Here is a 27,499-nt window from a genome sequence, read left to right on the forward strand (position 1 = left end):
TTCACAGCCATTTGTTTCTCTTTCCTTTGCAATTCCTGGCATGGCTTGTGTTGGCTCGTCCAGTTACTGGCCAGACTTTTATTGATCCTTAGAAGTTCCTTATATAGTTTAGAAAATTTCCGGTGGGTTCTGTGTGTATCAAGTACCTTCCTAGTTTCAGCCCCCTTTCCCCCTTTTCCTCCCTCTGGAGCTCAGTTCCGTCCTCCCTCCCTCCCTCCCTCCCTCCCTCCCTCCCTCCCTCCCTCCCTCCCTCCCTCTCTCCCTCCCTCCTTCTTCCCCCTCCCTTCCTCTTTGCCTCGTATCTTTATGGAGTTAGATTTTAGTCTTTAGAATTATTTATTTTATGTGTGTGACTGTTTTGCCTGCATGTATGTCTGGGTACCGTGTGTGTGCCTGGTGTCCACGGAGGTTAGAAGAGGGTGTTTGATTCCCTAGAACTAAAGTTAGGGAAGCTTTTGATCCACTGTGTGGGTTCTAGGCCCTAAACTGAGGTCCTCTGGAAGAGCAGCGGGGACTTGAAGCCACCGAGCCATCCCTCCAGCCCAGAGGTGGTTCTGTTTTTACACGCAGGCCAGTTCTTAGGACAGGCGGATTATCCAGCCTCTAATTTATGATTGTGTGTGTTTTTTTCTTGCTCAAGAATCTTGTGGTTTTTATGTCTTTGCAAAGATTTGGAGTTTTATTTTTCACGTTTGGGTCACTAACTCTGGAGGACTTGGTTTTGAGTGTTGTATTGTGCAGGTAATGGCCTCTCTTCCTGCTCTGTGGCTCTTGGTGCAGCTCCATGTACTGAGATTCCTAGCCTTATAGCTAGGCATGATGATGCCCTGTGACACCAGTTCATACAAGTGTTCATCTGTGTCTGTGTGTGTGTGTGTGTGTGTGTATGTGTGTATGTGTGTGTGTGTGTGTGTGTTGTTGTTGTTGTTATAACTATTGCTTTAGTCTGGTTAATTCAGTCTTTTGCTAATGTCATGTTTTCGTCAGTATTTCGGTTTTATTAGAAATCTTGACATTTGGTAGAGAAAGTCCCCAGATTATTTATGTGACGACAATACTACCATTGAAGAATAATGACTCCTTGTTCTTCCTTGCTTTCCCTTAGTCCCTTTATTTCTTTTCGTTACCATACAGTTCTAGCTCAGAGTTGGAATGCAGGGTGGAACTGAACTAGTGATAATGGACGTCTTTGTTTGGTCCAGATCCCACAGGGAGAGCTGTCCACCTACACAGGTATTGTAGACATCCGTTATCAGGCCAGGGAAGTTAGCGTCTGGATGTGAGGATGATCTGGCTGTGACAGCTATCACCCTTTTTATTGGCAGGGTTGATTCAGTTGACCTGTAATGTGGGGATTTATCCTGGCAACTCCACGTAATTAAAAAGGAGGTTTATTTTGGGGTAACTTACAGCCAGTAAGGGGTTGGTTACAGGATCTGGGAGAGGTGAGGTGCAGTCCAGCAGCGTTCTCTGGAGAACTCGGACGCAGTCTGTTTTCCAGCATCCAGGATCACCAGGAACCAAGAGGGCTGGGACATCTGGATCTCAGGTCTTAAGGGCTCTGTCTTGGTCCCGCCCCAGGGGCAGGTCATAGGTAAGCGTGGTAGTTACCAGAAGCCTCACTGGGGGTAGTACTTCCAGGTCAAAGCTGGAACAGCTGCCCTCTACAGACCTATCATCAGTACATGTGTCCTTCCCTGGGAGGGAGGGTGCCCCTGCCTCAGCCTCCAGCGGGCTGTCATGGCCGACATTCCCTTCTGTTTACAGTGCACCATGGCCATTTCCTAAATCAAATAAGTGGTTGCTGAATTTTATATTGAGGTTTTTCTACCTTTTGATATATTCACATGGTGTGTGTGTGTGTGTGTGTGTGTGTGGGAGAGAGAGAGAGAGAGAGAGAGAGAGAGAGAGAGAGAGAGAGAGAGAGAGAGGCCCAAGTTAGTAAATACATGAATTCATATTCCAGTGTTAAGCTGGCCTTGCATTCTTTGGACAAATTTGAATTGGACTTAAATTGCCAGTTTTCGTTGTATTTACTAGGCTTCAGTTTGCTAGTGCCTTATTTGTCCATACTTAAAATGCCATTGAAGTAAGGTGTATCCGTTTCAGGAATACACCCCCCCCCCCAACACACACACTTTAAAGTGGCTAATTATAGGGTACCATAGATTATTAAGATGAATTCTGGTTTCAGAGTTGTTAAGGTGTTTTAAGATGTATGTCTTAATGCCAATCAGGGGTTTTATTGTTTTGTATTTTATGTTTATGAATATTTGCTTCTTGTCAGGGTTTGTCATTTATTTATATGCGTACGTGTGTCTTTGTATGTGTGTGGGTGCGGTGATTTGAAAGAAAACGGCCCCCAAAGGGAGTGGCACTAATGGGAGGTGTGGCCTTGTTGGAGGAAGTGTGTCACTGTGGGGGCGGGCTTTGAGGTCTCCTACGCTCAAGCTACGTCCAGTGAGACAGTTCACTTCCTGTTGCCTTTGGATCAAGGTGTGAGGACTCTGCGGTCCAGCACCATGTCTGCCTACCTGCTGGTTTGCTTCCCGAGATGACGATAATGGACTGAACCTCTGAAGTGTAAGTGAGCCACCCCAACGAAATGTTTCTCTTGTAAGACCCGCCGTGGTCATGGTGTCTCTTCACAGCAATGGGAACCCTAACTACGACAGGAGGTGTGAATGCTGTGTGTGGAGATGAGAAGTCAACCTTGGGTGGCGTTCTTCAGGAGTGTGCCCCACCACCCCAACTCCCTTGACCAAGTGTCCCTGGGATCAGAGGCACTCTAACTACCCTAGGCCAGATGGCCCGTCTCCACCTTTTCACTTCTGGGATTGCAGGCACATGCCACTCTGCCTGGCTTTTCACATGTGCGCTGGGGATTGAACTCGGTTCTCAAGCTTGCAAGGCAAACACTTTACCGACCGGGTTAGCTCCTCAGCCCCTGGCCTCCCACTCTTCCATCCTCCTGCCTCATCCTTCTGAGTGTTTGAAGTATATCCCACTGTGCTGGGCTGTCCTGTTGTCTTCAATGAGACTTTGCACGTTTTAACTTTTTGAGGTCTGACAAATGAGGTTCTTTCAGAAAAGATTCCTGGAATCACGTTCTCTAGTTGTGGGTTTTCTCCTCATTGTTGGTGGGGTTTTGCCACCATCAAATCAAACCAAGGTATAAGATCTGTCTGCAAATTGTATTAATTATCGGGCGTTAAGTCTCTCCACTTGGTGCTTAAGTTTGGGATAGTCTGTTCCTTGGCTGCTTCTTAAGGGTCTAGGTAGGGTCACTATCCATTTGTTCTTAAAAAGAGTCTGGTCTTCCACATCCAAACTTAGTGCAGGATTTTGCTGTTGGGTTCCTAACCTTACCTTGGTCACACTCCGGGTGGAGTCCTACACTCACATGGTCACACTCCGGGTGGGGTCCTAGACTCACCTTGGTCACACTCCGGGTGGAGTCCTAGACTTACCAGGAAAACTCATGCTTAATTCAGGACTCAGCAGAGTGGTCTGCAGACCAAATTGGACCCAGGGCCTTCGTTTTATAAGTGGCATTTTAATGGAACACAGGAGACCCTGATGTTTTGTGTACTACCTATGGCTGCTTTTGTTCTTCAGCTGCAAGCCTGGTTAGTTGCGACAGCATTCATCAGGGAAAGCTGAAGATACTTGTGTAGTGAAATTTGAAATTCTAACTCACTAATTTCCTGATACCCTGTTGACGTGAATACCTGTTTTCAGGTCCTACTGTCCACACTCTCTCAGTTCCTGGCCCAAATCTTTCTTCTTGCTAGCTCAGAGACAAAGGTTTCCATATGGTAGGAAAATTTTCATGGTCTCTGTGTGTGCATGTTCTACTGTGGCCGCGGGACATTTCCTGAGGTCCTGCAGTGGTGACTGGCCGCATGAATTGACTCAGTGGTACCTCGTGTTCCTTGTATTGTGACTTAGACATGGGGCTGGAGAGTGTGGCAGCTTCCTGTCGTTGGGGTTATCACAGTAGTGTAGGAGTCTAATTGAGTGAGCGGAAGCAGATGTAGGAGGGCTACGTATGTAGTCTAGTTTTAGGATCGGAGTCGTGACTTCCGCTACCTTTCTCTAATGAAGTTTCACTCATTAGGAGTGGGTGGCTCAAAGTTCAGAATCCCCCTGCTAATCCCATATAAGCAGGGGAAGCAGGGTGAGGACAGACATTCCTTGGTGGTTTAGTTACCTGGAGTTTCCATGTCATCTCTGTCTAAAGAATCCACAGTTTACATCATCGTCTAAAGAATCTACAGGTTACATCAGGGGCTTAGTCTCTAGAGTCTCTCACTCAGGAGTGAGAAGACAAGGGTCTGTCGCTCAAATCTCATTCCGTGCTTTCCTACGTATGAACGCAAAGCCTGAACGGAGCTCAGAGCAACCTTTTGACTGTGTGCCGGGCTGCCACTAAGAGTCGGGCAGTTGATACAGAAGCTGTCCTTTCTCTTTGTACAGTGGCCCTCATCCCTACAGTGTCCACAGCTGAACTCCAGATTTGTTTTTTCTCTTAGTGAATACCAACTCCATTTCCTAATAGGCCGGCAAATATCTCCTTACTTCCGGTTTCCACCGCGCCCCCCCCCCCCCCCCCGCCCGTGCCCAGGCTGTAGTGGACGGGGGTAAGAAGGGACTGTGTCATTTTTAGCTGTTGAGACTTTATACTTGCTTCTGATCCTGGAGTAGCCTATCCTGCCCTAACCAGGGCAGTTTATTATGCCGTGTATACGCACACAGCCGTCCACACGTTCATGTGCCCCCACGTGCCAGTTCTGAAAACGTGGCTTGTTTTGTGTCTGCTGCACTCCCAGTATATGTAGGTACTCAGTAAGTTTACAGAAGTGAGTTGTAGAGGTTGGAGCTGCTCAGGAGTATACAGCAAGGAGGCCCAGCCTGCCTCAGAACCATCTAGATGACTAAGAGTGGGCATTCTGTGTCTTACCTAAGACCCACAAAAACCGAGATTTCTAAATGTAGGGTTGGGAATCTTCTTTTGAAGCAGTTATTGCAGGGTTTGTCAGGCTGCTGGCTAAGAAAGACGCCCTGCTGGGCGGTGGTGGCGCACACCTTTAATCCCAGCACTCTCGAGGCAGAGGCAGGTGGATCTCTGTGAGTTCGAGGCCAGCCTGGTCTACAGAGCGAGATCCAGGACAGGCACCAAAACTACACAGAGAAACCAAAACAACAACAACAACAACAAACCAAAAACAAAAAACAAACCAACAAAAACAGAAAGATGCCCAAGCACAGATTTCCTCGTTCCTTGAAGGAGGATACAGGCTCACACAGAAGTCTTAAGTATTGTGTTCATCTGCTTGTGTTGCTGTAACAAAATCCAGGAGGCTGTGTGAGCAACAGCGACTCTCTGCGGTTTCTTTCTGTAAGGACCTCATCCTGCTCAGCCAGGGACCCCTGGGAATGGCCTCCCCTGACCTGGAGTTCCTCTTAAAGAGCCTGTCTGTAAACAGAGTCCCTTTGAGAGTCCCAGCTTCCAGAGCGAATGCACAATGCAGGCCAGCACATCCTGTGGCCACCCAGGGCAGCTGTGGCAACGAAGCGTAATAAGGCCTGGTAGACTCTTCAGTATCTCAAAACTGTATACTTAGGGTCCATTTTCCAGTGTTAAATATTGTGGATGAGTGTGTGTGTGTGTGTGTGTGTGTGTGTGTGTGTGTGTGTGTGTGTGTGTGTGTGTGTCCCCTGCGCGCATGTGTGTACCACATGCACATCTGGAGGTCAGTTCTCGCCTTCCACCTACCTGTGTGTCGTGGGGATTGGCATCTCAGTTTTTCAGCTTTGGTGGCAAGACCCTTCAGCAGCTGAACCACCTTATGTTTATATGTGACTTGTCACGAAGAGTTAGGGTCACATTTCTGTGGATCTGGTTTTAAGGTTCTTGGGACTTGTACCTGTGGTGGTGTACCGTGGAGCACACCTTTCTGTGGACTGGGACATGTTTAGCATGGAGGGGTGCAGTTTTGATATCTTCATGAATTATACAGGATGTTCTTGGTAAGCAGCCAAAGAATGGCCCTTAGTGTTAGAGTCATAGTTTTTGGAAGTGCTCAGTTAATGTTTGATTTTATTCTTACGTAGTTGAATAAGCAGCACTGACTGTTTATGATAAGCAAAATTGTCTGCCCCATATAGACTTTTTGTTATTCGACATCCCTCCTCAGGCTTTAGTCTTCCTCTGTGCCTGTGAATGGATTAATGACGTCTTTGCAGAGTTTTCACTGGAGCATCTTAATGCAAAGAGTAGTGAGCCCACAAGCCGTGTGTGTGTGTGTGTGTGTGTGTGTGTGTGTGTGTGTGTGTGTGTTCAGGCCCTTTCAGATAATTGACAGGCTTTTTAGTACTCTGTCTTCCTGTTCTAAAGATTCATTCCAGTTTTGTCTTCCTTTAAGTAATACACACATGCTTATTGTAATACGAAATGATATCTAAGTGGCGACTTGGGGAGTGTGCTCTCCCTGGTTTGTGGGTGAATCCCTTCCCCTGGACACACTCCTGGCCTGCATCAGTGTGAGGAGCCCTGGAATGGAGCCACGTGGTATGTGTTCTGGCTCAGCATTCAGCAGCAGGCTGATGTTACCCAAGGGGACTAGGGTGTGGGCTGGGTGGTTTCACTGTTCGTATCCTGTGAGGCAAAACACAGAAATGTTCAGTTTCCTTCCATAAATTATATATGAAGTCAAAACCAAGAAAATGCCAGTTTCTTCCCAGAACGAGCAATATAAAGAGAAGCATAAGAAAAAATTCAGTATCCAGGCCAGAATGAGCAGTGAAATTCATCTTGTCATCATCAGAGAAGGAACACCAGTTGGAAAGTACGGTGATAATCCTTTCTTCAAATCACACTTGTATTTCATTTTGAAATTCTTTAGCGGCTGATTTCTGCTGTCAACTGTGTTTTATTGGATTAATATTCCATCAACTTGGCAGCCTCTGGTTTCCATGAAGACTTCATTAATAGTGAGTGGGTGTCTTGGCCATGGCATTTGGGATCAGAAGAGAGACATCCTCACCACATCTAGTGGACAGAACACACTGCAGTGGATGGCGTAGACATGCAGCCTGTGACTCGGTGCCTCTTGGCTTGCATTCTGGTGTGTGTGTCTGCTGCCCCAGAATCCTGCCCAGTAGTTCTCTAAGAAGTCATTACTAATAGATTTGAGTTGCCTAGAGATGAAATGCGTTCGGTAACTCCATCCTGCTAAGCAGAGATGAACTTCATTTGGATAATTGGGAACTGTTTATAGAGTAGTGAGTTCTATCATTCTTGGAGGTTTATGTATTTTTAATAATATACAAACATTTTAAGGCAAGTGTTATGCCACTTTATTTCTAGGTTATTAAATGAAATACATTTCAAGTTTTTACTAAAATTGAAAATGGTGTATATTTTTGAGTTAAGTGACGATTTTTCATCGTTTGGTGTTCCTAGCTTGAATGATTTCTTAACAGCAATGCCAGGCAGCAGCTAGGGAATGTGCTGGAATCTCTGGTGGGCTCTCCTTTGCCTTCAGTCGTGGGAACAGTTGGCAGGCCACTGCACATCTTCAGAGCCAACCCCAGCCCTTTCTCCTCTATTGGAATGACCTCATATCCGAAAAGGGACGAAGAGAAATTCCTTCTAGATAGTAGGTGAGTTGATTCATTAGTAGCCCATGAGTTGAATCAGTTTCCTCTGCTGTTCATACAGACCCAGAAAGGAAGTGGCTGGAGAGACGGTGTGAGGTAGGAATTTGGGGAAATAGGACTATTTGGGTGCAATCTTTGGAGAGCACTTACTAGGAAATCTTACAAGCTGGGTGGTGGTGGTGCACGCCTTTAATCCCTGCACTGGGGAGGCAGAGGCAGGCAGATCTCTGTGAGTTCGAGGCCAGTCTGGTCTACAGACAGATCCAGAACAGGCACCAAAACTACACAGAGAAACCCTGTCTCAAAAAACCAAAAACCAAACACCAACCAACCAACCACACAAAAACCAAAACAAACAAACAAACTAGGAAACCTTACTGTTTGTCTAGCATTCTGTTTTGGAATTTCAGTTGCCAGTTGAAAAGGAAGCTACAAAACTGAGAGCATCTTGATGGAGCTGGATACTAAGATGTACATCCTGGGGTCAAGAAGACTGCTTGACATTAATATCGAGTCTTGGAGCGTTGTTCAGTCATTCATTTGAAGGTTAAAATTAATATCTGAAAGCAATAATTAAGTCCATGACTGCCAGGACTAATTGGAGAGAGAAAACGTGTGATCCCAGACGTCATTACTTATTCCTGATCTGTCTTACTAATAAGAGGCTCTGGTTTCTGTTGTTTTCATACTAATTGTTTGTAACAGGACAAGATGTGTTTAATGAAGCTCATTGTACATGGAATGCTATTCGCTGTAATTAGACGACAACAACCAAACAAACATGATTATCTTTAGCAATCGGAAACAGGCTTGTCTCAATAACATCATTTTTGAAGCCACCGAGCCTCCCCTTTCTCTTCCGATACTGGTTCGATCTGGTTTGGCTTAAGTGACAAGCTCTGCCAATAGTAAAACCCAAGGATGTATGGCAACAGGAGATGCCACGCCCCACAGTTTCCCGGGGGTTCATCTGCAGAGGAAGACAAGGGCTAGTCACTTCAGACATGTAGTAGAATGATCAGGTTCAGGGCAGGGCTTTGAGCTTGGCACTCTGTATCACACTGCAGCCCTGTGGCAAGGTGCTGGCCTCTTTCTCCCTCAGCTGTATGTTATTTGAAAAACGTTTAAAATCATAGCTGCCTCATAGTGAGAAGTGGCTTAAAAAATTCTTACCAAAATTGATTTTCGTTATTTGGAAATAAATTGGACAGGCTTTTTTTTTAAATCCTGGTAAAATGTGTGTTTGTGTGTGTGTGTGTGTGTGTGTGTGTGTGTGTGTGTGCATGCACATGTGAGTGTGTGCCTGTATGTGTGATTTGTATAAGTGTGAGTACAGGTTCTATGGAGGTCATAGGACAACTTTGGGAACCAGCTCTTGCCTTTCTCAGTGTTGAAGCTTGTTTCTGCTGTACTGTGTACTCAGGCTGTCTGTCTGGTGAGCTTCTAGGCAATTCTTGTGTCTTCATACATAACAGGCCAGAGCATCTGGCTTCTTCACATGGATTCCAGGATTAAACACAGGTCTTTAGGCTTGAGTGGCAAATACTTTTACCCACTCAGCCATTTTGCAGGTCCCAGAATTTTTTTAAAAAATTGTTATTAAAAACAAGATCAGCAATATTAAAGAAATTTAGAAGTAATTATGATATTTAAAAATAACATTGTACATGCCTTCTGAGTATAATTTATGCACATGCGTATTTTATATAATTAGAATCATAACATATGTAGCATTCACTGTGGGCCACCGAATATGATTTGTCAATCTTGGCTGGATGCTGGGTAGGCAGTGGGTTGGACATAATGGTCCCAGTCACAGCCATGTGGGAGAAGGGAGGCGGGCTTCCCTGAAAAAGAGTTGGATGCTTAAACCCTGAAGCAACAAAAAACTTCGCTACAGTGAATGTGGCATTTCTCAGGTGTAAAACATCTCTGCTGGGTAGGCAGAGGAACTGGCCAGTAGGGATTCAGTATTGCAAAGGACTGTTCTTTTCAGGGAGTTGACCTGACTTGGTAGGAACTTGGTAAAGGAACGAAGGAGTCAAGATGTGCATCAACCTGTTTCCTTTTCTAGATCAGTGGTTCCCAAACCTAAGTGCTGTTGGGGAATCCCTGAGACAGTTTCCTGGGGTCATCTGTAGCTCTTCTCACGTACTCAGTTGCTCTGGGATCATGCCACAACTTTGTGTTTCCCACAGACCCAAGGGTGATGCCAGGCCTGCTGGTCCTGGTTTGCTGGAGGTTCCACTGTACCCCAACACTTTCCCTACCCAGGCCATCCTAACATTGCTGGGAAGCAAGCCAGCGGCCACTGGGATCCTAGGGACCCCACTGGCTTCTCGTGAGTGGTTACAGTAGAGTGTCCACGAGGCTGTTGAGATCGGGATAGGCCGAACATCGAGGCTGTTACGGCTGGTTTTGTTTGTTTGTTGTTTCAGTTCATGGCAAACCCACGGGTGTGATTCCTACTTCATTTATCTACACAGCAGGGTAAAGTTTCTGGCTGCGGAATCCTTCACACAGTTAGACCACTTTGTCTATTTATCATTCATCACTACTATAGATTTTTAAATTTAGCTCCACCGAAGAACTCGGCTGTTGTCCTGAGTGAACTCCAGAGGCTTACAGTTGCTAAAAGCATTTTACTTCTTACTTCAAGTCCATGAACACAGATACTGGAAACTAATGAAATTGAACATGTTTGGGATCGTGGAACATGGGACACACGTTTCTGGCATATTTCACTTAGGATTTCAGTTTACATTTATTTGGTCATGAGCGATTTTGAGCACGACAGGGATGTGACACTATTTTGAGTTCGGTGCATTCAGACGTAAGGACACTGTGAAAGCGTCTCCAGGCCAATGGGAAAGCAATCATGAGACGTGCTTTTCTTGGTAAGATATTCGCTGGCACATGGTTACAGATGATATTCTCATTGTTCAGTATGAATGGGAACGGCTTTTATAAAATACATATTGATTGCCGACCCTAAAACAGGCTGTGGGAAATGGTAGAACTCCGGGAAACTTTAGCTCCACAGTAGACGGTCTTACAGAAACCCCCTTAAACTCTGCTTCACCTCCCCCGAGCACAAACGTGGATGTTCGTGTGAGACTGACTCCCCCCCCACGGCTTTAGGGGTGCACCTTTCAACTACATCTATAAATACCTGTACTTTGGTACTTCTGCCAAACAGTGGGTTTTGGGGAGATAAAATACTAATGAAGAAAATTGTTCAAAAGTTATCCAAGGATTAATCTGGTGGTATTATCCTGTTTTCATATCGCTCCCAATGAATCTTGAATTTTAATACGCTTCGAGTAAGAAGCATGTTTAATGTCTTTAAATTAGATCAGATCTTAGCCATGACTGAATATTGTTTGGCTTGCATAGTCTCCCATTTAATATTGTATAAGACATTGCATAAGGAACATTGAGGCCCATCTCTGATTCCCTTGGTTAAGCTGGCTGAATGGTCACTGGACTCTGTATGTGTGGTGTGTGTTTCTGCATGTACCAAAGATGGTGGTTTTTCTTTTTCTTTTTGAGATGAGTTCTTGGACTGTCTGTAGCCCAGGCTGTCCCGATCATCCACCTCTGCCCTGTACTGTACGGGAATGACAGGTGTGTGCTGACATGCCCAACTTGGTACTCTTCCTTTCTTAAATTGATGCTGGCTTTCAGAAGATGGACAGGTTTGCTTCTTTCTAAACATCTGGCTATTAAAGTGATTATCCTCGTTCATGTACAACTTCTGGTCCCAATTTGTATCTCTGCCATGCAGAGTATGGCAATGCAGACCTGTAGTCCTAGCATCAGGATGCTGAGGCAGCAGGCTTACCAGTTTGAGGCTAGCTTGACCTACATAGTGAGCACCAGGGTAGCCTGAGCTACATAGTAAGATTGTATCCATTTCCTTTTGTTGCTGTGATAAAAGACCCTAACTAAAAATGCTACATAGTGAGATTGTATCCATTTCCTTTTGTTGCTGTGATGAAAGACCCTAACTAAAAAAACGCTACATAGCTCTCCTAGAGCCGGAGTTATAGACTGTTGTGAGCAGCCTGACCCACGTGACCTGAACGCTGGTCCTCTGGAAGAGCAGCGAGTTCTCTCAACAGGGAGCCGGTTCTCACCTTCTGTCTTGTGGGTTCTGATGATGCTCGGGTCATCAAACTTGCCAGCACACACTCTTACACTCAGGGCCATCTCTCTGGCTCTGGAGTCTTTGTTGTAGGACTGAATTAGTAAGTACATAACCAGAATAGTTGTACAGTACCCTTTAAATTAGACTACACCCCCCAAATTAATCTGAATGGATGCAATTCAAATACTGTATTTGGGGGGAGTTCCTAATTTATTTGTCCTTTTTAGGACCACATTTGTTTTGTGTAGTGCGTCACAGTATAGACTGAACAGACAAACTCCTGCTGTGTAAGTAACTCCAGGCTAGTCAGTCCCCCTGGGATCAGTTTCTTATACAGAAGGAGTCAGAAGTACCTCATCCAAAGGCTTATTCAGATTCACTGATTTGATACCCGCCCAGAATACAATAGCAATTGCTGACTGTCTTGAATTGGGAAAATTGTATTTAAGTCCCATGCCGTTCTTGAAAGTTATGGTTCTCAAGGAATGTCTTGGAATGGCTGAAGCCTTTGGATGTAAAAAGAGGAAGGAAGGGCCAGGCACAGCTCCAGGTTTCTCCTCCAGGATTTCGGTGTTCATGGTGTGCCCGCATTTTTATAATGGCTGTATCTTCCAGAAAGATTCATATTCTTCTGTGCTTTGGACCTATCCAATGATGGTATTTAAATGATTTCTACTGGATTAGGATGGAGCTTGATCTTTTTTTTTTCCTATGGTGTGTGCTCTCTGCTCATCATCTCTTTCCTACACACCTCTTCTGCTTATAGAATCAAGAAAGACAGTAGATAATGTTGCCAATGGCAATCAATGTGTTGGAAGCACAGCCCTGCCGTGTGGGCAATGGGCTCAGAATTGTTCTGGTGCCCCGGCCTCACATGCAGACCACAGACACCAGGCTTCCACTTTTATAACTCCCCCGCCCCCCCCAACTTTCATTCCTTTCTTTCTTCACAGCTACGATATCCCATTGTATTATAAGAAGCATGTATTATAAGATACCTGAAGAACAGCAGTAGTGAGAAGAAAGGACAGAGGAAAGTAAATGACTAGAAGGCATGTCATATGTGTTTTATATGTTAATGACACAGTAGTTAACTGATACTCATAAAGAGAAAATTAGGATTTAGTGGGACAGCCATTCTGTCCGTCTGTCCGTCCATCCATCCATCCATCCATCCATCCGTCTCATCTAACTACCATGGAAAAGGAGGTACTTGAACAAGTGAGAACAGGCTTTGTGAGTCAGTGGATCCCTAACTGGGCTTTTGAGTTCACTAGGGAAGAGCTGGGGTCGGCATAATCATGGTGGCTGGTTTTAGCAGAAGTGAGATTTGAGAACCAACAGACGATCTTAGATATTATTATAGAAAGATGTCTGATCCTCATTTTTTACCTTATTAACACCTTTCAAATGGTTTGGGTGAAGGGATGGCATGGAAAAGGTCACAGGGGAGGCTGGGTGGAGGGAGGTAGACTAGCTTGGACAGTAATTATGTGCCCTACGGGAGGTGAGGGTGTCTGTGTAGTGTGGTTCTCAAGATAGAATTGTCTGGAAGAATTACTACGTTATGTTCTCCTCTGTCCGCAGTGTGGGATGGAGAGTAGCAAGATGGACTTTTAGAAATGTCACGCAATGTCACCCCCTCACTTGGTGCTTCTAGTGGGTGTTGGGGACCTATTTCCAGTCATTGGCACAAGCGTGTCTGGTGAGGGTGGGCTGAACTAGCCTTTCCTGCAGCTTCCTGGCAAAGTTGGCGATACAAATCACCAGTTTTCAACCTATGGCACGGAGCCAAATTCTTCCTGTGTTTGTCACCCCTGCATGAGATCAGACTTAAAATGGTGTAGTGATGTTTTTTTTTGGTTTTTCGAGACAGGGTTTCTCTGTGTAGCCTTGGCTGTCCTGGAACTCACTCTGTAGCCCAGGCTGGCCTCGAACTCACAGAGATCCGCCTGGCTCTGCCTCCCGAGTGCTGGGATTAAAGGCGTGCGCCACCACCGCCCAGCTAGTAATTTATTTACGAGTGTACAGTTCTCCATGTCATTTGTTACCTTGATTGTCTTCAAACCTTAAATTGACAAATGCAGTTTTGTTAATCCAGCCGATACTCCAAGACGTTATTTCAGCTTTTAAAGTTTCTTGTCATCAGTGGCCTTTCAGACTGGTGATTGAGAATGTGCATTTCTGTGGCTGAAGTTTGGAAGAAATACAACGTTTTTCATACATTAGAAAATATTCAAGCATCCTAGTGGGAAGTGACTATGTAATAGATGCAGTGTGGCAGAAACTTTGACCACGCTGTTGGAGTAGCATCACCAGATTTGAACTGAGCGTCTCCAGAATTATAGAGGGAAGAGCTGGCTGCAGGAGCGTTGTGTGGACACCGTTCCAGACCCAGAGCCACAAGAACTTAATGAAGACAAGCTTTTCAGCCTAAAACAGTCTCAGAGGCAGTGAGAGGGCCGAGTACGTTCCTTTAAATGGGCGTCTTGGACCTCATTCATTCTTGAAAGCACCAGGATGAAGCTGTCAGCATCCAGTCCAGACTAAAAGGGAGGGTTGCGGCTCCGGGGGGTTGGGGGGCGGGATGCGGTGGGGAAGGGGTGCTCCGACCCTCAGGCCTCCAACAGGAAGGAAGCAAACCTTCCTTCGCTTGTTCCTTTTTCTAGAAGAAGTCAACACTGCTTCTCAATCTTCTAATGTTTTAAACTGCAGTGCGCCAAGCTGACTCCTTGCTGTTTTTTTTTTTTTTTACTTGCTTAATAAATTTATAGAGAGTTTTGAATGCTTTGTTGAAGATTCCCAACGGTCCCTGCACAGTCTTAGTGTCTTCTTTTTAATTATGAAGATGACTCTGTGTAGCCTCGGCTTGCACATTCATTGGTGCCGTGCTGCCGTTAGACGGGTGGCGGTCCTCACTGCCATCGCTGTCCTCGGCAGCCATTATCCACTGTTCAGTTGTCTCCGCGTAGCTCTGTCCCTGGACTTTCAGTGATGGCTTTGCACGGATGCCCATACATCCTATGCCGCTCCCCCGAGCTTCTCCCCAGCCCTTCCTCCTGGGCTCCAGCATCTGCTCACAGCTGTACATCACTCCTGAACTCCCGGGCTTTAACGCCTTCCTCAGATCCCCCCACCCTCTGGCATTGCCTCTGTTTCCCCAGATGTAGTTCCAAGTTGAAAACCTGACAGCTGGTTTAATTTGTAGGAATTTAAGTTGTCAGTTTGCAAACAGAACTAGACCACAATCTAGCCCGTGTTGTCTGTGTCTGTCCCGTCCCTGTGTCCCCGTGTCCCATCCCCCTCCAACAGTCTCAGTCTCTCTCTCTCTCTCTCTCTCTCTCTCTCTCTCTCTCTCTCTCTCTATCTATCTATCTATCTATCTATCTATCTATCTCTTCCTAAACATCATGAGATGTCCGCCCATCTACTTACTAGAGGTCAGGGTTTGGATTCTGGGACGTGTGCATGGCATCCTCTCTGCAAATCCAGGGTCTGATCAAAGTCCTCTCTTTTCTAATGTATTCATCCCAAGAAACCCTTAGTATTTCCGGTGTTCTTTCTGTTTCCTTTCTGGTGGTGGTTGCTCTTTTCTAGAGCACTTTGGCGGGTTGGGATGGACTCAGAGGAGTGAGCTCTTCTGCCAGTTTCGCAGTAATAATTCTTAAATATCGTGGTGGTATGTGTAGACACAAAATGAGGGGAGAGTGGAGCTGAGGCCGTTTCCTCGGTGGCTCCTTCCAGAACCTCGCTGGGTGCGTGAGGAAGTGGACAGAGTGAGCAGGAAAGGTCAGAAAATGAGTGCCTGGGGAGAGGTGACGCGGGGCCACTGTGAGCAGAGGGTGCTGGGGACTGCTGGTGGCCAGGGCTCCATCTTTAACTCCCTTGGCTTGCTCCTGCCCCAGGTGCATGGTTTCCCACCCTTCAGTGCCCTGGAGCAGGGGTGGGGGTGGGGTGGGGGTGGGGGGCTGGGGAGGGCTGAGTGTCAGCCTACAGGAGAGACCTGGAGCCACCAACAGCTACAGGGACTCGATGTTTCGTAGTCCTCCTGCCGGCCAAAAACAAAACAAAAAACATACCTTGTTTAGGGAGGACTCAGGGCTTATCTCTGTGGCATGGCTTGGGGCCGATCTAATGGAGAAGCTGAGGGCTAACTTAGCCCTGTGGGTTCAGATTTGTCTGCCTGCTTTTCCTTTATTGCTTTTCATTTTGATTCTCTGACTTAACCCCGTGAGGGGCCATTGCTACATTACTTTGGAAGTTCCCCTTACCTTTCGCTACTCCATGTGGATGGTACTCAAAGTTATTAAAAATCAATTTAGATATTTTTCATTCTATGAAGAGATGGTATTTTCTAGGTCACAATACGAAAGTGATTTGCGATCTCACTTTTGGGTGCCTTATAATTTTATAACTTAATTATAAATAGAATTGAATTATCAAATAAGGTGGCAGGTGGGAGTGGCATGCTTTAGTGTTCCAGGATGTATTAATTTTAGATAAAATGAAATTAGTATTCCTATGGACAATTGAACGAGGTTTCTGAATTACTCTATTCAGTTGGGATTGACTCAATTTTACAAAATGGTACTTTCAGAGTTTTTGCAGCTAATGAGAAAATGGAACTGAAATTAAAATTCTCTCACAGTGTGGGCAAAATAATTTCTGTGAGCTGCAATTAAGAAGGTCCATGGAAGAGTCACGTTGTGCTCTAATTTCTTTCTGTCAGATTACATGGTTTTTAAGTTTCTTCTTACTTTATTTGGGAAATATATGACTTTGTACAAGTCAGGTAGTCTGCATTACATAATTTTGCTTTTTTAAAAAAAAGTGATTAAAAATCTCAAAAGACAGGAAATAAGACAAATTCAGTGATTTCTTTTATTTTCTTAACTTTTTTTTAATTTTTATTTTTTCAAGACATGGTTTCTTTGGTAGCTTGACTGTCCTGGAACTCTCTATAGACCAAGCTGGCCTCGAACCCAGAGGTCCGCCTGCCTCTGCCTCCGGAGTGCTGGGATTAAAGGTGTGCGCCACCACCGCCAGCTTTTTTTATTGTTGTTAAATCAAGAATAGCTTGAGAAAACTTTTAAGCCAAGTCTCCACTGGGCGAGAAATCTTGTCATATGCCTGTCTTTGGAACCAGCAGAGACATAAGCCCTTTTGGGGAGTGAGGGTCTCAGAATGGCTTGGACTGAGGCCAGCTTCACTCACTCTTATGAGAATACTGTTTGGTGGAACCAAGAGGTTCTTGGACATGGATTGGCCTCTGGAAGCATGGGCACATGTTTTCAAGTGGAGAGGCCAATTTCAGCTGTCTGGGCCCGTTCTGTGTGACAGCCTCCAGGGTGGTGTACCCATAGCCCAATCACCATAGTAGTTTTTTTTTTTTTTTTTTTTTTTGTGGCCCTAGAATTCTGCAGAAAAGGCATGTTCATAGCATTTCCTAGAGAAAGGCACTGCTATCCGGGTACCTGGTGCTGGAACTGAGGTGCTAATAACCAAGAGCTGCTTGGCTCCCTGAATGCTGTACTGTCCTTACCTCTGACACACTTCAGACATTCCTGGGCCCGTACACTGTACATTCTGTTCGTTTCAGTCTTATATTGACGGGGTAAATGCCTACGGGAATTCAAGCCATGGCCGGGCAAAGTTGATTTGAGGGTAGGTCAGGGGGTGGGGGGTGGTGGTGGAAAGGGGTGAAAGGGCCCCTTCTGACTTGGGTGTTCCCCCACATTCACGTCAAATGTTGGGAGGGCCTCTCGATCAGGGTTTGGTATGTGGAGACTGGGAAGCCGAGTTGGTAAGATTTCTTCTTTCCCTCCTAAATTCCACCCGATAACACCAGAAAAGCCTATCTGACCTGTGTGGCATTGAAGTATTTGAGCACTGTGGGTCGGGTGCTGGGCCTGAGAAGCTGCCGAAGTCGTAAAGGCGGCTGTGGCGTTGATGTGGTGTCTAATGTGACTGAGGAGTAGGTACACTGTTTTTTTTTTTTATTAGTAACTAAAGTTTACTGTTTGAAGAACACAACAGGCCTTTTGAAAGCACTGTAAGGAATGGGTGTGGAAGCGGGTGTGGAGGAAGGAGATCTCAGCAGAATGCTTTTAGATATTTCCTGTTGTATAAATGCTACATACTTCTCATGCCTTCAGACTCCTAGCAAATGGGAACAGAGCCCATTGAGGCTTAAATTTAATTACTGTTACAAAGAATGTAGGAACTTACAGGTTGTAAAGGAACCTTAAAAACTGGCATGGAATGTAAGTTTTCATTTTTCACCACATATATGTATTTGAATGTAGTATAATGAAGTACACTTGGGCCCAAAGTATTTGATTCTTGAATTGCTTTTGTTTAGTTCACAACTTTGAGTAAAAGCCATAGAGGCTGGACACATTCCAGACGTTAACGTGCCTTGGTTAAAGCGTCTCCAAAATACCTTGGTCATTGCAGCATTTTAATTATCAGTTTTTTTATTATTAATTTTTTTTATTATGAAATGCTGCACATTTAATAATAAGGAAGAGCTCTTTTAGAATCTGCATTTAATCTAGTAAACTAGATTTTGTGTTAGAAGCTTTCTACTTCTAACTTCCCAGTATGATAAACTCTCCCCCGACCCCACACCTTTCTCTCCATGGGTAAAGTGCTATGCTTTACCCATCCTGTGCCTGAAAAACAGCAGCTAATGAAAGCGTTTCTTTTAAATTTCCCTCGCTTTCAATAAAGTAATTGAGTTTGGGAAGACATTTGGTACATTTATTGTAAATATTTTCTTTAATTTCCTTTTTTTTTTTTTTTTGAGGGGGTGGTGTTTCAAGACAGAGTTTTTCAGTGTAGCTGTTGTGTAGACCAGGCCGGCCTGGTGCTCAGAGATCCGCCTGCTTCTGCCTCCTAAGTGCTGGGATTAAAGGCGTGCGCCACCACTGCCCAGTGTAAATATTTTCTTTAGATAAATGCCACACCCGTTTAGGTCTTTGCTGTATTGCTGGGTGGGTCAAGCTTGTGTTGACTGGTGGGCAGAATGTTTGGGTTCCAGAATCAGCTACCCCTTAATAGCTTGCTCTGAACAGTGCTCTTCATTTCTACGGACTGTAGTGTTTTGTAAACTCATTATTTCTACCTCATAGAGTTTTGCATAAATAAATAATAACTAAATGAAGTAGGGCCGAGGTGGTGTCTATTGGAAGCATGCTTCAGCCTGACCAGAGAATTTCTCATTTCAGTCAGGACGCAAGCTCCCATCATTTACTCACAGCTTTCAAAATTAACTCTGAATATTCATCAAATATTTCTGGTGTTTATTATTTATTCTGTGAGCTCTGCAGGACACAAAGGTCATTGCAGACAGATCTGGATTCCCAAATCTTGTCTCAAGTACATAACAAAAAAAAAATGATCAATGGCTTATAAAGAATACAGATTAAATATCTTGGGATCCAGGGTAGTCAAAACTGCCCCAGCCTTCTGTCCAGAGAGCTAATGTTCTCTGAAGCTCCATTAAGAGCAGTGGTTTTCATGATACATCTCGTGGAAGCCCAGAGTTCAGTTTCTCTGGTATCAGAACTTAATGTACTGTCATCATGGCTCTAAGGGACTGGGTGATACGTTTGTGTCCTAACTAACATCATGTGACCAAGGAAGTTTGTCACAGTGAACACAGGACATCACCAAAGGGGACAGGTCTGTGATATAGCCAAGAAACATGGTTCCTTCTTTTTTCTTTTTGTGTGTTCATGTGTGTATGGTGTGTATACATGCACACCTGTGTGGATGCATGTGTGTGCAGGTGCCTGTGGAGGCTGGGGGTGGATGGCAGGTAATCTTCCTCAGTTCCTCTTCGACCTCATTCATTGAAGTAGGGTCTCCCTGTCAAACCAGGGACTAGCCATTAGGCTAATCTCCCCAGCCAGCTTGCTCTGGGGAATCTCGTGTCTCTGCCTTCTGGGCTGTAATTACAAGTGGGTCACCATGCTCCCCTGACCACTGTGGATACTGGGATCCGAACTCCAGTTCTTGTTCTTGGGCAGCAAGCACTTTATCCGCCCAACCTCAGCCTCTCGGCTCCTGTCTGTGAACTGTGTTGCTGTTCAGAAGATGTGTCCTAACCTTCTGAAGTCAGGCGTACTTAGGAGATCATCCAGCCTACTGCATACTAAGTGTTGACGGGAGTGTAGTGTTGAATCACGGCGTGACTCAGACTGCGTGAAGCAGAAGAGACTTTCCTACACATTGCTCAAGTGTGTGGCAGGAGCAGTAAGTGAAACGCAATACAAATGTAGCAGAAGGCCAGGTGGAAGGGTTTTTCCTCTGAAGTGTGAACCGGATGGGTTTTCTGTGGAGCCTTTCCTTTCCCAGTCCGCGTGGGCAGGTTCTCTTTTAGTCTGGTCATCTCACCCCATAGACGTTCCTCTCAGGGTCAGGATTGTTCCAGTTTGGATGATAAATTTGTGTGGGCTCCTGAGAGTTAGTCGGTCCTGAGGTGTTAGTGTGGACTAACTAACAGTCTAGCTAATGATAAATACTATAAATCACACACACACGGGCCACAGGCAGCTTTAGGGGCTGAGGGAAAACATTTTCAGTAAGGCCGTGGCTTTGGGAACAGTAAAGGAATCTCTGGAGATGAAAATTGGAACGTGAGTTGAGGTCAGAATGTTAGCAACCCGAAGGCTAGACCTCACATTTTATCTAGTTGGCCATGAGTGATTTTTTTATTTTTTTAAATTATTTTAAAAGATCCTTGTATTTCCTGCCAGATAATACTAAAGGGTTCTTTGGGGGCATAGAGGTTTAAAACAAAATTGTTAGAGCCTACTGCCAATTAAAAGAGTCATTTCTGTTTAAGTCAGGGAGAAAACACGACATGAATTACTACAACCTGAAGAGAACCTAAGAAATCATGAAGTTTTCCAGCATGAATTAACCTCTGGCGTTTGAATCCGATTCTGTTGTTTCACAGATGAAAACACCAACAGTCGGACATTGGTCAAGGGCAGAGCCTCAGGAAGCTGCAGAGAGATGGAGTTGAACCCCCCCCCCCCTTTTTTTTTTGGTTTTTCGAGACGGGGTTTCTCTGTGTAGTTTTGGTGCCTGTCCTGGATCTCACTCTGTAGCCCAGGCTGACCTCGAACTCACAGAGATCCGCCTGCCTCTGCCTCCCGAGTGCTGGGATTAAAGGCGTGCGCCGCCGTTTAGAATGCCCATGGAATGCCCATTGGTGGGATGAATACTTTATACATACTTAACTCTGTTTACATGATACAGTGTTACGCTAAAGGAAGCAAGTAATTTTGGGGAGTCAAGACAGTATGAAGAAGTAGCATACAAAGTCTTAAAACTTTCCCCTCCTAAACCAGCCAATTACTGTCTTCACGACTGTATTATAAAAAAAATGTTTAGGGGGCTGGAGAGATGGCTCAGTGGTTAAGAGCACTGTCTGCTCTTCCAGAGGTCCTGAGTTCAATTCCCAGCAACCACATGGTGGCTCACAACCATCTATAATGAGGGGACACATGCAGGCAGAACACTGTATACATAATAAATAAATAAATCTTTAAAAAAAAAAAAAATGTTTAAGAAAATGTGTTAGGTCCCAGCTGCATTTTAAAAAGCCTAATCCCGTGTTACTTAATGTCACAGAGAGGGGAGACATTTACCTAAGTTGACAAGTTCCTATAAAATCGACACTTTCTCATGGACACTAATTTGCGCTCCAAAACAGGGTAATTAAAGGATGGTTGCTTTCTTTGGGCAACAGAGTCTCAAATTATTTAGAGAAGAGTAGGTGTGTTGGGCCAATTGAACATAAAGCTGCCTCAGAGGATTAACGTTCCAAATGCTCATTAACCTCAGAAGACAAAAACATCAGATGAACAGTTGCTGTGCCCTTGGTCAGATTCCTTCTAGAAAGACCCATGATGTCTGGCTTAAAACAGCTTCAGGGTGCAGATGCCTAACAACTCAAGCGGGGACCCGGCTCCCGAGCCAGCTCAGAGCAGCAAGAGCATTCAGGCCACCTGCCTGTGATGGGCAAGGCTGGGAAGGAGAAGAGGTTTGGGGATTTGTGGATTGTGGTCCGGTCTGGCGGAGGGTGGGTGCAGTAGAGGGGCTCACTCTCGAGATTCCACCGCTGCCCCTGCTGTTTACTGAGAGCAGGGTGGACGAGAGGCGCTCGGCGTGGACGGCTGCCGTCGGGTGGCATTTGGAAGGAGCGATCGGCTTAAATTAGGGTGTTTTCGCTGCTTTCTAAAATAAGGAAAAGTGGCGGAGAGTTCCCTGCCCAGCCACTTCAAATACAGCCCCTGGGACATTTTCCCCACCACTCACCCCCATTTCTCCTCTGCTGCCTTCGAGGTGCCCAGCACCTGCTGCCTGCGTTAGACACAGTTTGGATGTGCTTCCTTTTCCCAGTGGACTGTAACCTCCTTGAGGGCGAGTTCATGGGGTCTCTTAACAGGATGTTGAATGCAAAAAGACATCTCTAAAAAAGGCCAAACAGCTAAGGTGGTGGTGCATGCCTGCGGTCCCAGTATTTTGGAAACTGAGGCAGGAAGGAGGTTGATGAGTTTGAGTCCAGACTGGGGACACATAGTGAGACCCGGTTGCAAACCAAAAAGCAAAAAAGTAAAACCAGGAGTGGGGAGATGGCCCAGTGGGTAGGAGTGCTTGAGGATCTGTGTTCCCGTCTCCAGCAAAGCTGTGCGTGGCCACATGCACCTGTAATCCCAGGGCGAACGGCCACCGGGGCTTGCGGGCCACCCAGACAGTGGGAAAACCGCCAGCTCGGGCGCAGTGGGAGACCCTGTCTAAGGCAGGCAGAGACCCGCTGTAAAAGGAGGCAGCACCACAGTGGGGGGACCCGGGGCCTCGTGTGCGCCCGTCCGCATGCAGACACCACACGCAAAGACAGAGCAAACAGCACGCACGGAAAAAACAGCACGCACGGCAGAGCGGCAGAAGAGCGAGGCGTGCCGTTTATATTAACTGTTAACCGAAACCTCACGTGCCTTGAACTCAAAGGCGGCCATGTTGCTAATATCGTTATTGTTTCTTTTTGGTTTTTCAAGACAGGGTTTCTCTGTGTAGCTTTGCGCCTTTCCTGGAACTCTCTCTGTAGACCAGGCTGGCCTCGAACCACAGAGATCCACCTGCCTCTGCCTCCCGAGTGCCGGGATTAAAGGCTTGCGCCGCTACCGCTCAGCCCTATTTCACATTTTTGTATTGTTTTAGAGTCCTGGAAACTATATTTACACCTAGGAATTTTTTTTTTTTTTTTCGAGACAGGGTTTCTCTGTGTAGCTTTGCGCCTTTCCTGGAACTCACTTGGTAGCCCAGGCTGGCCTCGAACTCACAGAGATCCGCCTGGCTCTGCCTCCCCAATGCTGGGATTAAAGGTGTGTGCCATCACTGCGTAGCGGAAAATTTTAACTTTAAAACTTTCTATGAGACTTCTTCAGGGATGAGTTTACAGCCAATGAACAGAGGCAGCAGGAAGTTTGACTTTAACAATGAACGTTGGGGACTTATTTTTAAAGAATGATTTTACCGTTTCCTGTTGGTTGTATCGGCACATGATGGATGTGCACACAGTGGGCTCCTACCATAAGGTTCCTACCTTACTATTTGTCCTCCCAGTCTTTCTCGGCAGGGTGACCACATAACATATGTGACAGGTACTTTTAGTGTTTGTCTCTGTTTTAAAGTAACATTTATGGATTGATTTCCCAGTGTTAGGGCTTTTAAAAATGTTTTTCTTTTCCTATTTGTGCATGGAAGTCAGAGGTGTGTGTGTGTGTGTGTGTGTGTGTGTGTGTGTGTGTGTGTGTATGAGTGTGTGTGGAGGTCAGAAGTGTGGGAGGAGTGCATGGGTATAGTATGTATGTGTGAAGGTCAGAGGTGTTTGTATGTGGGGGAGTGCATGAGTGTGCGGAGGTCAGAGGTGTGTGTGTGTGTGTGTATGAATGTGGAGGTCAGAGGTGTTGGGGGGGTCAGTGCATTAGGTCGATATCTGGTGTTTTCCCTTTTTGCTCTGTGTAGGATTTTTTTTTTTTTTTTTTTGGACAGGATTACTTTGACTCGAGTCTTTTGTGCTTTTATATGAATTTTAGGATGATTTTTTTTTTCTGTTTCTGTGAGGAATGCCATCAGTATTTTGATGGAGATTGTGTTGAATCTATAGGTTATTTTCAGTCCACTTCACAGCATTAATTTTGTCAGTCTGTGAACATGGGATGGATGTCTTTCCATGTTCGAGCTCCCTCAGTCTCTGTCCTCAGTGCTCTGTAATTCCTGTTGGTGCTGTCTTTCACTTCGTTGGTCAGGTAGTGGTGGTGTGTGGTGGTGAGGCTCCCGTGAGTGAACTGTTTCCTGATTTCACTCTCACGGAGTTTATTATGGGCCTGCACAAAAGCCACTGATTTTGTAAACTGCTGCTTTGCTAAATTTGCTTATTGGTCCCAAGAGCTCTTTTTTTTTTTTTTTTTTTTTTGGTTTTTTTTCCGAGACAAGGTTTCTCTGTGTGGCTTTGCGCCTTTCCTGGAGCTCACTTGGTAGCCCAGGCTGGCCTCGAACTCACAGAGATCCGCCTGGCTCTGCCTCCCAAGTGCTGGGATTAAAGGTGTGCGCCGCCATCGCCCGGCTTAACATTTTTTTTTTTTTCCCAAGAGCTCTTTGGTGGAGACTTTGGGGTCTCATATAGAGTCATATAGTCTGAAAATAGGGATCACTAATCTCAACCATCCTGGTCCTTTTTTTCTGGTCAGATCCAGCAATGAACTTCTCTTCTCACCCGTAATTTACTTTGGCCAGTGGCAAAAGTGATGTGTGTCTCCCTCTCAGATGTCTGATGCTTGTGCTGGGTTGGAGACCTTACCCGTCTAAGGTGCAGTCAGGGATGCTGAGCCACACTGGAAGCTGCTGGAGAGGCATCAGGGATGCTGAGCCACACTGGAAGCTGCTGGAGAGGCATCAGGGATGCTGAGCCACACTGGAGGCTGCTGGAGAGGCATCAGGGATGCTGAGCCACACTGGAGGCTGCTGGAGAGGCGCAGCCTGCTGTGAAGTCTGTGACGCTGGAATCCCATTTCAGGCGGTTGCAGGGGGAGTTGGTTTGTTTCTGGGCTTTTTCTTTGGTGACTTGTGTTCCCCATTTCCCCCCTAAAAAGTTAGCGTATGTATACCAAGAACAGAAGTATTCTCGTAGAGAACCATGTTATCATATAGACAAATTTTAAAAATGGTCCCGTAATATCATCTGACACCTGTGTGTAAACCAGTCAATTGTTTAAAAACTTCTGATGTCACTTTTTATTTCCCTTAATAAGTTTGTTTCCCTTCATAGTTCAATTAAAGGGTATGGTGGTGGCGCACACGCTTAATCCCAGCACTCGGGAGGCAGAGGCAGGTGGATCTCTGTGAGTTTGAGACCAGCCTGCTATTGAACAAGTACCAAGACAGTCAAGAGACCCTGTCTTGGGCAGGGGGGGAATCGGAGTTCAGCTGAGATAAACACACCTCAGTTGACATTTGCTTTTTGAGTAGAGCAAATCCTTCGATCTTTGATTTCATTGTGTTTTGATTTTTGGATCTGTTTAATCTTGAACATACCTGCACCTATAGAATCAGCTAAATTACTAGAGCTGTGGCCCTGATGAGGGGGAGCTGGTGAGAGCACATTTTATTGTACAGCAATTATAGTGGCTTTCCCCCTAACTCCTGCGCTGCCAATCTAGAGCTCCGCAAAGCTCTGGTCTCTATGGTTCATTAGCTTTTCTGCTAAAGAAACGGTATTTCTGTTAGCAGTGATGGAGGAGTAAGTATATTTAGAGCTCCCCAGCCTAGCCCCTGTCCCCTTGTCCCCTTTGCCAGCCTTAGGTCTCATGACTTTGGTTAGCCTCGAATTGAATCTGAGGCTAAGCTCAAAGGGCATGCATTTTTGTGTATGACTCAGGGCTGATCTCCGAAGTTATCAGACATTCCTCACATTCCATATGTCTAATTTTTAGTGCTTGACGGGCCTGGTGCTATGCCAGAAGAAAACAGGCTAGAGAGGAGGAGGAAACACCAGAAAGAAAGTCTGTACAGAAGTAGAAAGATCCAGCCATATGTTTAGCTAGCGCGACGAACTCGTGGTATGGAATTGATTTGTAGCATGTTAATGCCATTCCTTAGGCTCTTAGGAGCACTGCTCAGTTTTCTGATATTTGATTCTTGAAATTCCAATCTAGGAGCTTTAGAAAAGTCTGTGATTCTTTCCATCTGTATATGTGTGTCATACTCAGGGCCAGCACATGGGGTTTTAGTAAAATAAATACTTGCAAAAGCTAGTTAAGTATTGTGGGAGTGACTTAGTGTGACTGATGGGAGCCGTCAGGACAGATGTGGTCAGCAGAGTCAGATGCGTTGGACATATTGAAGGCATACCAACTGCTGTTTTGTCTTCCCAGGACTTGGGGGTTTATGGGGGGGGGGTAACAGGGAGGAAGACGGTATCGGTAAGACATGAAGGGTTCTGTGACAGACAGCACACTCACATTGGTCAGAGCCGCTAAGGAAATAAGCACCTCATAAACTCCAGTGACCTCTTGCCCATACAGCAAGTTGGTTGATGATTCAAATGGGAAGCTCTCATGTGAACCACGAGTGTCAGGGTTGGGGATCAGACGTGGTCAATCAGTCACTAAAATGTATGTTAAAAACTCAAATCTGATGGGGGTGGGTTGGGGGAGAAGGCTGCGGGGCGGGGCGGGAGGAGGGAGAACAGGGGAATCTGTGGTTGCTATGTAAAATGAATAAAAAATCTCTTAATAAAAAATATTAAAAATGAAAAAAAAACCCTCAAATCTGTCTTGGTCAAGTATTTTGCATCTACTACAAAGATGTCAAATTAGATTCTCATGTTGATAACTTAAATATAGATTTTGTAAGTTTAATAGGAAATCATTTGTGTAGCAGGAATCTTAAAGAGTTCTTATTAATAAAATCAAACCTGAGCCAGGAATTGGGGTGAATGCTGGTCGATCAGATGCAGAACAAGCCACAGCTATCTCACCTTGCCATTTCCTCAGCTGGTCTTGTTTCCTCAGACTGGAGGAGGCTTCTGAGTCCTCATCCAGAATGAATCTCAGCTGAACTGTGCTGCTCAAAGCCTAAAAGCTTAACCAGCCAAATGCTTAACCAGGCCAAAATGCTTAACCAGGCCAAATGCTTTTAGTTTCTGGTCTTCTCACCTTATATATCTTTCTCTTTCTGCCATCACTCCCTGGAATTAAAGGATTGCTTTCTGGGACTAAAGGCGTGAGTCACCATGCTTGGCTGTATCCTTGAACACATGGATTTCTGCCTCTGGAATGCTAGGATTAAAGGCGTGTGCTACCACTGCCTATCCTCTATGTTTAATATTGTGGCTGTTCTGTCTCTGATCCCAGATAAGTTTATTAGGATGCACAATATTTTAGGGAACATAATACCACCACACATTTGAGACGAAGACATTGTAGGAGCCCAGTCAGAAACTTTGAATGTCTGTTGTCTCCTTTGTCCATCAGGATTCAGGAAATGTAAATAAGTAAATAAGTAAGGTATCCTGTATAAAATATGTACAGACGTTCTGTAGATCTGAATGTAATATAAATATAATATAGTTGCATTATATCTAAATTTAAAAAACTATCCCGAGTT

At 45.3% G+C, this 27,499-nt stretch overlaps 1 protein-coding gene across 2 annotated transcripts in view; it reads left to right on the forward strand.

Annotated features, from left to right (window-relative positions):
• Wwc2 (WW and C2 domain containing 2) overlaps positions 1-27,499 on the forward strand; it is a 178,546-nt gene that overhangs the window by 34,164 nt on the left and 116,883 nt on the right. The window contains exon 1 of one of the 2 annotated variants that reach the window (XM_042262852.2): positions 21,720-21,872. The exons of the other annotated variant lie outside the window; for it this stretch is intronic. Within the exon in view, the coding sequence (XP_042118786.2) occupies positions 21,847-21,872 (26 nt within the window). The 5' untranslated portion in view covers positions 21,720-21,846. Of the gene's footprint in view, positions 1-21,719; positions 21,873-27,499 lie in introns of those variants that run through there. 2 annotated transcript variants of the gene reach the window in all.

This window comes from Peromyscus maniculatus, chromosome 17, assembly GCF_049852395.1.
Source record: "Peromyscus maniculatus bairdii isolate BWxNUB_F1_BW_parent chromosome 17, HU_Pman_BW_mat_3.1, whole genome shotgun sequence".
Lineage (NCBI taxonomy): Eukaryota > Metazoa > Chordata > Mammalia > Rodentia > Cricetidae > Peromyscus > Peromyscus maniculatus.